Source organism: Panthera onca, chromosome B1 (genome assembly GCF_046562875.1).
Source record: "Panthera onca isolate mPanOnc1 chromosome B1, mPanOnc1 haplotype 2, whole genome shotgun sequence".
In the NCBI taxonomy this organism is placed as follows: Eukaryota; Metazoa; Chordata; class Mammalia; order Carnivora; family Felidae; genus Panthera; species Panthera onca.
The window spans coordinates 61,089,304-61,104,165 of NC_138342.1; the positions used below are offsets into that span (position 1 = coordinate 61,089,304).

The 14,862-nt window shown below is 42.3% G+C and overlaps 2 protein-coding genes across 4 annotated transcripts in view; one reads left to right on the forward strand and one right to left on the reverse strand.

The window, feature by feature from the left end:
- The window catches only part of G3BP2 (G3BP stress granule assembly factor 2), a 78,148-nt gene extending 67,636 nt beyond the window's left edge, over window positions 1–10,512 (reverse strand). Inside the window, exon 1 of the mRNA XM_060654848.3 lies at window positions 10,341–10,512. The gene's annotated coding sequence lies outside the window, so the exon portion shown is untranslated. The remainder of the gene's footprint in view (window positions 1–10,340) is intronic.
- A 178-nt stretch (window positions 10,513–10,690) lies between these two features.
- The window catches only part of USO1 (USO1 vesicle transport factor), a 93,075-nt gene continuing 88,903 nt past the window's right edge, over window positions 10,691–14,862 (forward strand). For all 3 annotated transcript variants that reach the window (XM_060654846.3, XM_060654844.3, XM_060654845.3), the window contains exon 1: window positions 10,691–10,949. Coding sequence is in view for 2 of the 3 variants with exons in the window: in XM_060654844.3 (XP_060510827.1) it covers window positions 10,884–10,949 (66 nt within the window). In the remaining variant the exon portion in view is untranslated. The remainder of the gene's footprint in view (window positions 10,950–14,862) is intronic.

Sequence of the window (14,862 nt, forward strand, 5' to 3'; positions counted from 1 at the left end):
TTTTTTAAAAGCATCCTTGTTTAAAAAAAAGTATCCATTGGAAATTATGGAACAGGTGAAAGAAGAAAGCATTATCTAGGATCTTCCCACTAAAATATAACCTCTCTAAATTCACACCTTACTGCATTTCCTTCTAGGCTTCTTCCTATGTTTACATTTTAAACTTAGCTATGATCATTCAGTATATATAATTTGTACCTTGATGTATTACTTTTCTACCATCATTTTTTATTTTTGACCTGTACTGATATTATAATTCCCTCATGTTCAGTGTAAAATTCTCAGTTAAATGAAGTGAGACTCTGCAGCCAATTGGTATTAAATTTTCATGATCTTACATACTGATTCTGTGACAAGGGAATTTTAAAATTCCAATTCTTTTCACAGGCAGAAGCGGAAAGAGTTTTACAGTTCCCTCTCTCTGTTAAATATTTTAAAAACTGCAAAGAATCAATAAAACATACAGTTGTGTTTATTTATAAGGCTGAGAAAATGCCACTATTCTCTAACCATTTTCCCTGCCCAGGTCTTTCCAAAGTATGATCCCTGGGGGGAATAAATAGCCATTTGCCCCAAAAAAGAACAAATGTCTTAGACTATAAGGAGGTGAACATGCTGAAATATAAATAAATTTGAATCAAGTTCTTATATAATACCCATGTAATGCTGTCTTAGTAAAAGGTCCTAGAACCAACCATTCTGCAAGCAGTTGTGTAGATTAACACAGCATAGAGGTAGTTTTAGTTGTATAGCTGAAGAGATGCCAAAAGATTTAAGAAAATATAGAATTTCTAAACATAAAAGGAAACTAAGGTGCAGTGACTATCATCTGTTCTGTTTACTGCCTCTGTGACTACAGTGATTAAATAAATAAATAAATACCTGTGCCCACAAATTGGACAGGGGTAGTTTTTTAATTAATTAATTAATTTTGATGGGGAGGGGGGGCAGACTAGGGCATGAGAGAGAGAGAATCCCAAGCAGGCTCTGCACCTTCAGCACAGAGCCTGATGTAGGGCTTGATCCCATGAACTGTGAGATCATGACCTGAGTTGAAACCAAGAGCCAGACACCCAACTGACTGGGCTACCCAGGCACACCAAGGGAGGGGTATTTTTTTTATTTTTATTTTTTTTTTTAACGTTTATTTATTCTTGAGACAGAGGGAGACAGAGCATGAACAGGGGAGGGGCAGAGAGAGAGGGAAACACAGAATCCGAAACAGGCTCCAGGCTCTGAGCTGTCAGCACAGCGCCTGACGCGGGGCTCGAACCCACGGGCTGTGAGATCATGACCTGAGCCGAAGTCAGACGCCCAACCGACCGAGCCACCCAGGCGCCCCGGGAGGGGTATTTTTCAGAATCAACCGCTTCTTGGTAAATGTTTTCCGAACATTATTTAATTTGATCTTTACAATGATGCTACTAGGTTAGCAAATTTCTCACTTAGTGTTTATTCTCTCTTCTTTAAGAATCTTTTCTCTTTTTTTGGCCATTCACCCTTGCCCTTCTTCCTTTCAGAATAAGGATGCAATGCTGGAGATGAAGCAGCTAGCTTGTAGCCACAAGGATAAAAGCCTCAAGCCAAGGATGGCTGAGCAGAAAGATTCTAGCTTAGATCCCAGATGACATCTTAGAGCCTCTGTGTCAGTCCTGTACTTCCTACCTCCTAATTTAAGATACTCTTTGATTTCCTGTCGTTGCAGCACATGGTCATTGCAACTGATACAGCAAAGGAATTTGCCCAAGGCTACGCTGTCCGAAACTGGCAAGACTAGAATGAAAACTGAGGTCCGTCTAGTTTGGCAAACAAAAACTTGCCTTTCTGGTCTATGCCATGCTGAAGCCCAGGCTTCTTTCTTTGTGAAACAGGAGTAAGGATTTCTCGCATTCCAGAGTGATATACACACAGGAGAGTACCTAGAGCAGGGCCTGTCTCTGAGGACAGAGGCTCAAATGTTTGCTGAATCAGTAGTTCAAGAAACCAAGCACAACTGTTTTCAGCATTCTGCTATACCGAGCTATTTTAAGTACTGAGAAACAACAACAACAACAACAACAACAACAACAACAACAACAGTATTTATGTGGGTGTAATACTCTAGCTGCAGATAATTAGTCAGCAGTTTCATTCAGTTTCTCAATTCTCTTGCCACTCTATTGCCTTCCTCTTCTTTGCCCCCTGTCTCCTTCATAGAAGCCCTTCTAATCATCCCTTCCCTTCCTCAGGTCCTGCAACCCCACCTCCACACCCCATTCCACCCCCCAAAAAAGAGGGAGGGGGCATATGGATTCCAAAAGAAAGGTTCTATGAGCAAAGTGGCTTATTCTGCTGGGGAAGATAGGAGTTGGCCCACAGAAAGGACCATCCTTCCTGGACTGGCAGGGAAAAAGCAAATATGGGGAGCCCTAGACTCTGGTTAGAGCTGAGCAGCAATCCAGAGGACCAGATTCTAAAAGCTCCAGGCAGAAGAGCTAAAGCTCAAGACATGCAAAGACACAGCTGAGCTCGGAATCACTAATTTCTGTGAAAATGAAATGTGTTAAATACGTAGTTTCATTGATTTGTTTTAAAAGGCATGAATCATGAACTTTTAAAGAACAAAGATCCTAAAACTTACTATACCATGAAATAAATACCACAATACTAGTATAGCCATTTTGCTCTGACCCAGATACTAGAACCAGACCTAGATAGCAGGGCCCTCACAGGAAGGAGACTGGTTGCGGCAATGACCTATTGGGACCTCGGACTCTGAGCTATTTAGGAGTCACTATTCACATAGCTGGGAGAGAGGGAACAGTTTTAGGACTTGAGTCTGGGTCGCTTAGGTCTCACAGGCTGTGGTCCTGCCCTGGAAAAGCCATGTGTGTGGGGGAGTATTGGAGGTAGGGAGCAGACAGTGGAGACGGCAAAGTCAGTTCTCCCAGCTCTTCATACTACCTCCAACTAATGTGGTGTTTAGGAGGCCCCAGTAAGGCAGCATCAGGAAATGGGCAGGCCAAAGAGAAGACTTCTCTTTTTTCCCCTCTCTGTGCTCATGACCTTCTAATCTTCCATTTCTCTACAGTGGACACCTGACCTGCTGGCAGAGAATTACATCCCCACGCAACTCCTTCTTTTCTCAAACCATCTGCCTATTCCAATTCTGAACCCTTCACCTAATTATCTGCAAGTTACTGAGCCCACCCCAATTATCTGTGTATTTACTGACCACAGGACATTGGTACCTTATAGTCAACTTCATTAAAGGGCTGAAATTGGGGAGAGATGGACTTTAGAGGTATAGACTGGCTTTGAAAAGTGGTCTAGGTCAGCTAACTATCCTGCTGTCCTGGAGGCCCGATCTACCTTGTCAGACTGTATTCTAATCTCAAGAAGATCTACAGAGTCCCCTGACACCCCATCCCCCCACACTTGGGCCAGAGACTCAGGCAAATGAAATAGATCAGCTGCAACTTGCTCTAGGGTCATGGATTCCTGCTAGAGGTAGCAGTGACTCCATAATAAACCATCTTAAACTTCCATGGAATCTTGGTATCAGCCAGTAATGTGAACTTCAAAAGATTTAGTCTAACTATGGAATGGGACAATAAAAACTTCATCCTGGCTATTCAAGACCTGCTTGTTCAGCTAGCTAGAAGAAAGGGGGAAGATCGTGGGTATGGTGGAGAGCTGACTGCAAATTCTCCACAGCAGGCAAGAGTGCCAGGGCCTGGATCTGATAAATCTGTCCCTCAATAGATAGTTTTATAAAAAGCCCTTTGGAACTGAAAATGGGAGTTCCCAATTTAGATGTTTCATAAGTAAGCAACTCTGTTTACTGTATTTTCTTAAATATGAACACACACCAGGACCATAGTTTTTTTAAAAAAAGAGTAAAGATACAGCTGTGCTTGTAAACATAAACACAATGCAATGTGAAATTACTTTTATTACATAATGCAGCATGATCTTTTGAACCTTTTGCAGAACAACAGAACTGAGGCTAGCAATATGTTAGTGGCACTGCTGAAAAAATATTTTCCAAAAACAACTGGCAAGTGGTCAAGTCCATTAGGGCATACAGTGAGCACCTATTGTTTTTTCTATCCTGATAAACTTTTCCCTGGCACGTATTCTAGATTTCCTGTGAAGAAAGTCCCTGCTCCCCTATTCTTATGCTTTATGCTTTCAGATGAGCTGAGGACTCTGACTGCTGGCTTTAGAGGTGGTCACGTGAATCAAGGCCAATTAGTTCATTTCACACTTTGGACTACAGGGTTTGGCCCAACGCATGGGCACATGACTCAACCAGATACAGTGAATCATGAGGAGAGGTTACGAGTCTTCCTTGATGAACTTAGACCTGGGAGATTGTAGGGACTGACAGCCATCTTGCCCCTGAGTGGAGCCAGAGAAAAAAACCAATAAAAAGAGCAGAGTTCAGAAACAGTGAAAGTCCAGAACCTGGGGACATTGTCTTGAAATCCTAGATCAAGCCCTATCTGAAGTAACAGACTTTTCAGTAACATGAGCCAATAAAGTTTCAGTTAAGTACGATTATAGGGTAATATCTTTAAATGTTAAGTTTTTAAGAAATTCATAATACATACCAAGGCGATATGGGTCTCCACTCTAACCTTTATGGAGTACTTACTATGTCTCAGATATTAACGTATTAAGCATGTTAAAGATAATATCTAATAAAATCCTAACACCTTTATTTCCTTTCTAAACAGGTAGAGTAGGAATTTGAACCCTGAACTCTAGAGCACGTGAGACTACTTCACTATTGCAAGTCCATACCTTGCTCAGGTTTCACACTAAGAGAGGTGGCTGTCCAAAATTCTAGCTTCTTAATCTTTTTGTTCAAATTAAATAGGCAATGTAAATAAATGAAATCAATTGAATGGAACAGGATGGGGGCCCAGAACCTTCTTTCTTGCACTCTCCTCTCCTAAGGAATTCCTAGGACTTTATTCTTTTTTTTAATGTTTTTTAATTTTATTTTTGAGAGACAGAGAGACAGGGAGGGGCAGAGAGAGAGAGGGAGACAGAGGATCCGAAGCAGGATCCACGGTGTCAGCACAGAGCCTGATGAAGGGCTCAAACTCACCTAAGCCGAAACCAAGAGTCAGACGCTTAACCAAATGAGTCACCCAGGTACCCCAGGAATTCCTAGGACTTTAAAAAAATATGTTGAAAAGTACTTCATGGGACACAATAAGAAAGGATGAATAAGATATATACACCCTCTACATACTCATATGGAACCATCTCCAAGGTATACTAAATGTAAAAAGGTATAGAACAGTATGTACAATGTGCTACATTTATTTGTGTTATTTTAAAAAAAGAGAGAGAAAGACAGAGGGATTAAATATACACATTTGTATATCTGGAAGGATAAACAAGAATTGTTTGATTGCCTTGGGGGCCAAGGAATATATAGTAGGGGAACTTTTTATCCCTTCGCACTTTTTATTTTAACCATGTGAATGTATTACCTGTTTTAGAACAAGAAGGAGGAGGAAAGAAAAAGAGGAGGAGGAGGAGGAAAAGAAGAGAGAGGAGAAGATGAAAACCATTTTATCAGTGTGAATCCTCAAGCAAGGTAAGCTGGCCACTGGGAGGTTGAGATGGTTCTCCCAGTGGCCTGAGATCTAGTCCTAAAAATATAAATTCTTTCTCCAACAAAACATTTATATTTACATATGACTAAACGTTAATTATTAAGTTAGTCATTAAAGGCCAACAAAATATTCGAAAACTAAAATTAGCAGGTTAATGAAATTTTCTGAGAACCCCAATGCAGACTCTATTGAGGAGGTTAGGCTGCCATGCAATGCTTAGCAACGCTGCAGAATTTCTACTCCCAAGCACACAGGCTGAAAGCAGGAATTTCCTCATCTGAGGATTTCATTCATCCATTAGAGTTACCAAGTGTCAGATTGGTACACTTACTATGTGTCAGATACTGTGCTAAGCACTGAGGATAGAACATTTCACAAAGGGACTAAAATCACTGCCTTTATGGGCTCACATTCTGCTGGTCATGAGGATACACAGACAATAAACAAGATAAAGATGTAAAATATTTACTATATTCCCTTAGTCCCACAATGAACATTTTTTTTCACATTTTATGAAACCTAAAATTGAGATGCATCTTTTGGTAGATGCATCTGACAACTGGCAGGGTTTAATTTTCTTCTTTCTCTGAAGGACACTTAACAGTGTCTTAGATCTGATGAAATACCGGAAAAGAATATATATGGGGAAATAATGTATCAGATTGACAAGAGCTACAGAGAGAAATAAGCAGAGGAGAGGGAGGATTATGGGGAAATTGCAACTTAGAATAGCCAGGAGAGACCTAGTAACTATTTATGTATGTATGTATGTATGTATGTATGTATGTATTTACTTATTTATTTATGAAAAGCAAGAGAGAGAGAATCCCAAGCAGGCTCCCCACCACCTGCAGAGCCTGACGCAGGGCTTGAACTTGTGAACCACAAGATTATGACCAGAGCCAAAGTCAGGTGCTTAACAGATGCTTAACAGACTGAGCCACCCAAGCGCCCCAACCTTTGAGCAGACTAATTAAAAACAGGAAGGAGTAAGCCATTCCTCTATATAGGTGAAGTAGCAATCATCCCCAATACAGGAAAAGAACAAGGGAACAGAGGAGAGAGGGGAGAGTAAGCCAGAAACATACGATGCCAGCGTAGCTGGAGTAGAGGGAATGTAGTGGGAGGGATAACAGAAGGGCCAGATTATATAAGGACTTGCAAGCCATATTTCTACCTAGTGCATAATCCTTGCCTTGAGTGTAGAAGAGGCTGTATAACATAGTACCTAAGAGCACAGGCTTTGGAGCCAGATCCCAGGTTTATGTCCCAGGTTTAGGTCACTTCCTAGCTGTATGACATCAGGCAAATCACTCTCTGCCTGTTTTGCCATCTGTAAAATAGGGCTACTAACACTACCCACCTCATAAGGTTGTTGTGAGGATTAAGTAAATTATTTTATGTAAAGCACTCTGAATACACAGAGCCCCACAAATAAGGAACACCACCTATGTGTTTGATATTGTTAATATTGATTGGTTATGAATTTCAATTGCTGCTTCATCATTAGTAATTTATTTTTCTGATGTTGTTTGATTAATGGATAGTATTACATAATTGTATCAACGATATTTTTGGGGGGGCACCTGGCTGGCTTAGTCGGTAGAGCATGCGACTCTTGAGTTTGAACCCCATGTTGTGCATAGGCTTTACTTAAAAAAAAAAACAAAAAAACAAAAAAAACCCAAAACAATATTTTTGGACACTGATTTTTCAGTAATTAGTCTTTAAAGACCTGTCTATGGTATATTTCAACTACAAATTAGCATCTCATCCTTCTGAGCAGGTATAGACAATACTCCACCACAACACCATCACTCCTACCAGAAAACAATCCTGTGCAATTATATTTCATTGTTTTGCTGAATTTGCCACTAGAAAGAAAGGAAGGATGGGAAAGGGGGCCACTGAAGAGAGGCTGAAGTAGGGGATCATTAGGAAGCAATTTAAAAAATGAATTTCAAACCAATTAATTTGTTAGTTACTTTGTTATCAGCTTTGGTTTAAATATTTATTTATTTTTTTTTAGAGAGAGAGTGTGAGCACGGGAGGGGCAGAGAGAGAGGGGATCAGAGGATCTGAAGCGGGCTCTACGTTGACAGCGAGCCCCATGCGGGCTTAAATCCACGAACTGAGAGATCATGACCTGAGCCAAAATCGGACACTCAACTGACTGAGCCACCAAGGCGCCCCCTGGTTTGGTTTAAAGAAAAATCACTTCTTTCACCCAAGTTAAAATTTTTGATTATGTGTATTTTAATGATTTGGAGCATACTTCTCCCAAATGTTTAGATTTATGAAAGTCAGAAATATAATGGCATAAGTCAGGCATCACAATTTTTCATGTTTTCGCTTCCTTTATTTAAGAAACAGTTCTTGAACATCTATCATATTAAAGGAATTATGCTAAGTGATTAAAGGGTACAAATAGAAACAGACATTGTCCTTGGCTTTTCTCTATAAAATTAGTGGAAGTACATTCACATGTAACCCCCTTTCTCTTGTATAAGGAGTCCATTTCATGGCTGCTCCGTAGTCATGATGGCTCTGCTCCCCTTTCCGACCCCAAGTGGGGGACAAACTAGCCATTGTATCCTCTCTGCCTCCTCTTGAGACTGGAAGTGGTGAGCAGCTCCACCCTTTTCCAGACACCAGGACAGAGGCAAGACTGCGAGGTCAAGGGGGAGAATGAGGGCTCCACCCTCACGTCCTCTGGACCCCACTGTCCATCCCTCCTGCCCTCAGTCTTTTCTGCTCAGGGGATGCTGTCAGGGAAGAAAACAGGTCAACTGGAGGGAAAACTCATAGTACGAGGTTACTGACCTACTATACTCACCAGTTTAAAACAAACCAGGGCACTTTGACAAGGTTGGTGCCTTAAAAGAACTTAGCTAAAATGTCAAGGCACTGTTTTTGTTTTTTTTTTTTAACTGCAAAAGAATACACATAGTAGATACCCATGAGTCCCACTCCAGAAGATGGAGTAGAGGGAGGCACCGGAAGAAGGCGAAGAGTGGTTCAGGGAGGGGTGGGGCTTAGAGACTGGGTAAGGTTCTTTGCACACATTACTTGGTAGTAACAATGCTGAGTATTTATTGGTCACTTTTTTTAGGCTGCAACAAAATTCCCCTATGGAAAATGTCTGAAGCAAATGTCAAGCATCTAGTTTTAAAGCGCAGGACAATGCTGAATGCATCCTATTTTGTGCAGTATGAGTCCAACCGTTCTCCAAGTCACCCAAGCTTAAAACCTTGGCACTAGGAAAAGAAACTTTCACCATAGCCTTTGCAATATGTGTTATCTACCATTTTACCTCGCCCTCCTCCTCAGCATAATATTCATTTATCCATAATGTCTTCTTCATTTATCCATTAATATCACCTTTTATGACAATGCTAACCTATGGAGATACAAAAGTGAAGAACATAGTCCCACCCTTAACAGTTTGGCTTCACAAGCATTTATTGAGTGCTTTCCACATATTAACAACTGCAAACTGCTAGCATATACATATGTATCTGGGTATCAGGGAAAGCTTTCAGAGGATGCCAGAGTTAAGTCTTAAGGAACTAGTAGGAGTTTCCTTGATGAGGAAGTGGGAGGGGAAGAGCATATCCAGGCATAATTCCAGAGTATGTGGGGGAGGCAGGAGCTGGAGAGATAGGAGCCAGAACATAACAGGCTTGTATACCAAGCTACAGACACTGGATTTTATTATGGAGCAGATGGACAACCACCGGCAGATCTTAAGAAGAGGACCAACATGGACAGATGTTTTCTTGTTGTTAGGCTCACCCAAAGGTGGAGCGGAGACTGGACTGGATGGAAGCCAGGGCTTGAATGCAGACAAACTAGTTAGGAAGCTACTGCTATAATCTTGGTGAGAAATGATGAGAACATAAACTATGTCAGAGGCAGAGAAGATGAAGAGCAGAGGACCTGTCTGAGAAATAGTCTATAAATAGAAATGAAAGGACTTGAATATTGGACGCGTGGAGGTAAAATCCAGAATATAAGATTCTACCCAGCATCCTTCTTCTGGCTTAGGCAATTATTTGGCTAGTGGTACTGTTGCGCGTGGCAGGGCACAAAGAAGCATACTGATTTTCTTTTCCCCTTTAATGGAGGCTGGGGAAGATGATGAGTTCAATTTTAAATGCTGAATTTGAGACCTGTGGGGCATCCAAGCAGAGAGGTGTATGAATCAGTAAGCTAACTAGACCCTGTGCTTTTTAGCCTCAAGAAATTTACAAGACTACTCCAGAAGCATGTGTACCTACCTGGGCAATTTCATTTCAAAAGGGTCAGGGCATACCATTTTGAAAAAAATGACATTTTTCATGTTTAAAAAAAAAACCGCTGAAAATGCAGACCCTGAGTTAGTAACAAAATGTTATGCTACTAGCTGCCAAACTGACACTACAGACCAATGTATTTTGTCTAACAAGCTAAATGCAGGGTTCAATCGGTTTGCACCTCACACTACTTGAAAATAGCGGCGTACCTGGTGTTAAGATCTAGGAATTCCATTTAGAACAGGTTTGAAGAGCAAGAACTGAGAAATGCGCCCTCCAGTGGCAGTGGAATGAGGGGGCTCTACTACCCTTTTTACCACTAAACAAAGCCCTGTAAAGAAATGCAATTGGCGAGGATCAGAAGGCCACACGGCTCGTACTGCTAAAACACAAAACCAAACGAACCCTCCCAGGGGCCGGGACCCCTTACCTGTCACGTCGGCCGAAGTAAAATTTCACTTTCGACTCAACAAAATACGACCCCAGATTCGATAGCTTGCAGTAAGTCCCCCTCGGCGACAACTAAACACCCGCAAGCCAAAACACGTACACTACTGGTGTCCTCTCCAGCCGGCAGGGCCGGGCTTCTACCACGTGGGTGGTTGGGGCCAGCAGTAGCGACCCGAGAAGGGCGGGAGTAGGAGGCGTGTCCCTGCCGTGGGAGGTGGGACCTGCGCAGTGGGCGGGGCTTGGGCGGATCCGAGCTACCGGCCTCCTTTTTCCTACTTTTCCCCTTTGCCTTCGCCCTTGGAGCCGCCACGTAATGCCACGTCCCCGCGCATGCGCATCTTGACTGGTGGCGGCGGCTGTTTCCGGGCTTAGCGGGGGCTGGAGCGGCCGCCGAGTAGGAGGCGGTGGTGGCAGTGGCCACAGAGTGCAGAGTGCGGGCTTGGGGGCCAGGCCCTGCCGAGGGCAGGGAAAGTTACCTCTTCTTTCCCGAAGGTGCCGATAGAGCCGGTGGCTGAGCGACAAGATGAATTTCCTCCGCGGGGTAATGGGGGGTCAGAGTGCCGGACCCCAGCACACAGAAGCGGAGACGGTGAGAGGAGCGCGACGGGTCCGGGACTTGGGAAGGGTTCGGGCAGGAACGGGACGGAGGACTCGGGGGCCTGGAGGTGACTTCCCGCGCGCCACCGTGGGCCGGGGGTCCACATGCCGCCTCTCCCTTAGCTTCCCTTTCTCTCCTGAAACCCCCGAGTTATTCCCTTACGCCCCAGCGCAGCCCCCACCGCGGCGCTTCGGCCCGGCTGACAGCAGCCGCGCCCCGAAGCTCCGCAGGCCTGGCGTGAAGGGTGGTCCTCGTGTGATGCTGCCCCGTCAGGGCTCGATCCTGGGCACAAGGGCCCCGACTTGTCTTGTACACCCCTCGGGGCCGTGGGCCCTTGACTCCTTTCCCCGGACCGAGAGGAACCTGAAGTCCTGCTTCCTCCGGCGCAGCCTGGAATGGGGCATGGGGGAAAACTGCAAGAAGGTTTAAAACCCAGCTGTTGACGAGATCAAGTGGCTAAGAATAAAACGATAGTTTGGGGGCACAAAGCCACCTGCTCCTGTCCCTTCAACTGGAGGAAGGTCGTTCTGCCAGGTGTTATTAGTTCAGACCTCGTTTTTCGGGTTCCTCCAACTATATGCCATTTGGGAAATACTCGATTGGACGTACAGGGATGTTTCGCGCTCAAACCGCTTTGGGATACATACCCCGGCTTTCCCTTACACTCTCCCCATTCAGAAGTCTGAACCTTGGTAACACGATTTGCAGCGTCACTTTACAAAATTGTTAGACACTGAAAACAGCATTTGCTAGTTGGTTAAGTTTAGGATCAACTTACTTTGAAGTTTGGTTGGTGTTATTAGAAGTGAGTGTGTGTGACACTTTTAAAATAAACTATGTGAGGGTAATTTTAGATCTGCAGAAAAGTGACAGAGGATGACATTTTAAAGGAAAACTTTGGATAGTAGTCATGAACATAACTGGAATATCTATGAACGTAGGTCCTATGTTCTGTGTTACTGGGATCTTGAAAGATAATAATAGCTTTCATTTGTCAAGCTCTTACCTTGAGGTAGAGGCTTACCTTGAGGCTGAGCTCTTTATAGTCCATATTCTCCTTTACTCTAACCACGCTGCAAGATAGATGATAGTATTTTCACTTTACAAATGAAGAAATGAGGTTTAGAGAGGTAAAGTAACTTGACCAAGGTCGCACGGCTGGTAGTAGTAGAGCCAGGATTCAACCATAGTTTGCGTTAGTTCCTAGCCTAGGTTTTCTTGCTGATGCCCATATTTTATTTTTTTTTTTTATTTTTTTAAGTTTATTTATTTTGAGAGAGAGAAAGAGCATGAGCAGGGGAGAGGGAGAGAGAATCCAAGCAGGCTGTGAGGTGTCAGTCCAGAGCTGGGTGTTGGGCTTGATCTCACCAACAGTGAGACCATGACCTGAGCCCAAATCAAGAGTCCAAGGCTTAACCAGCTGAGCCACCCAGGTGCCCATGCATATTTTAATACTTTCTTGGGAATTTTGGAAATTTATGTAATATTATTGAAATCAACCTCATAGATCTGGATTAGAGCTGTTTGAAGCAGAAGTTGAAAGCTAGTGAGTCTGTTTTTTTTTTTCATTTGAAAATCAGGAGATTTTGTACAATATTAGTGTGCACACACACATCCCTGATTTTGGCTTCTTTGTCTGCTCGCATGGCTACAAGGTCCCCAAGCTGCCCCGTTTATAAGACCATGCTCCCTCCAGATTACCAAAGTCGCAGCCTACCTGTTGAGCTTTTGTTCATTTATTTTATGTCTGACATTTTTTGTTTGAGGCACCAAGTATGGCTTATTAGAGCTTGCTTTGGCATCAGACCTTGATTTGAATCCTTGCCTTCCACCCCTAATTTTATTGGACCAGGCAAGAGTTGGAGGATACCCTGCATAACGGAAGGGAACCACCTGCTCTTATTGGTGTAAATGAGGATTAAATGAAATAGGAAATACAGCCTGGCACTTAGTATAGATTTTATTGCATGTTTTTTTTTTTTTAACATTTATTTATTATTGAAAGAGACAGAGCATGAGCGGGGGGAGGGGCAGAGAGAGAGAGGGAGACACAGAATCCGAAGCAGGCTCCAGGCTCTGAGCTGTCAGCACAGAGCCTGACTCGGGACTTGAACTCATGAACCGTGAGATCATGGCCTGAACCAAAGTCGGACGCTTAACCGACTGAGCCACCCAGGTGCCCCAATTGCATGTTTTTTTTTAGAGGAAGACTGTTTTTTCTTTTTCTTTTTCTTTTTTTTTTTAATAGTTGGCCTTGTCACAATAACTTCTGTAGAAAAGGTAGTGTACAATTGAGTATAGAATTTTAAAGCTGGAAGGCCCTTTGCGGATCATCCAGCTTAAACACCCTCATTTTACAAGTTAGGAAACTGAAGCACAGAGCATTAAAGCAAGTTGTACAGTATGAGACTAGAACTCTGATCTTGCCAGTGAATGGAACAATATAATTTTTACATCATGATTTCAAATGAAGCTTGAGTATCACTTGTGTATGTTGTTTATGTAAACTGAAAGGAAAGTGAGAGCCCTTGTTCTTGCCTAACTTTTTAACTCTCGCGGTCCGTGAGTTCGAGCCCCGCATCGGGCTCTGTGCTGACAGCTCAGAGCCTGGAGCCTGTTTCCGATTCTGTGTCTCCCTCTCTCTGACCCTCCCCCATTCATGCTCTGTCTCTCTCTGTCTCAAAAATAAATAAACATTAAAAAAAAAATTAAAAAAAAATATGCATACTCAAAAAAAAATGCATACTCAAAATTGGATAAGTAATTTATCTTATGAAGAGAATTAATAGCTTACTCCAAGTTACACAGTGAATAAAATTTGTTTCACCATCTCATTCAACAGATAAAGGGGGTCATGGGTCACTAGTTTTGAAGGTGTTTGTAGGGGCTCCTGGGTGGCTCAGTCTGTTAAGCGTCCAACTTTGGCTCAGGTCATGATCTCGTGGTTTGTGGGTTCAAGCCCTGTGTCCGGCTCTATGCTGACAGCTCAGAGCCTGGAGCCTGCTTCGGGTTCTGTCTCCCTCTCTCTCCTCTCCTGCTCGTGCTCTTTCAAAAATAATAAATGTTAAAAAATTAAAAAAAAAAACGTATTTGTAGAGCATCATAGAGTGGTACAATATTAAATATTTTAATTGGCAATTTGATCTGGCCTGGATATTTTAGTTGCCAGAGTTGGGAACCTCTAACTTCTACATAATTGTTTAATATTTTGTAATTTTTTCCATTTCTCTAAAATTAAGTTGTTTTCATTGTGGTTTTCCATCTTTTGTGCTTTTCTCCTCTTTTTCCCAGCAGAAAGCCTCTTTTCTTTGTCTCAAGTCTACCTGTCCTTTATTTTAATTAATTTTATTATCTTGTTTTTTTTAATTTTTTAATTTATTTTTAAAGAAGATTTAAACAGATTTTAATCTCTGCACCCAACGTGGGGCTCAGACTTACAACCCTGAGATCAAGAGTTGCATGCTCTACCAACGAAGCCAGTTAGACACCCCTAAAGTCTACCTGTCCTTTAAATCCACCCCTTTTCCCCCACCAAGCTGCAAATAATCTCTTTCCCCTCTGAACAATCTTCATATTTTAACTAGATTGTGCATTTCTTATGCTTTCTACCTTTCCCTACCATTTGTATATGTTTCACTCTTCTGGACTCTTAAAAATCTTTCGGTCAGAGTTCATACGTATTTTAATCTTTGTTTTTTCATAGTAGTAGATACTCGGTAAGTATTTGTTAAATGAATGAATTATAGTGTTACATGAAAGAAATCCCAGATCTATAATCATAGCAGCTTATGAATTGCTAGGTGGTAAAACAATACTTTTTAAAGACTGCTGGAATCAAAGTTCTGGAATGATTGATGTTGATTTTGTCAAACTTTTTACTTAAGGGATTTTTCAAATTTACTGT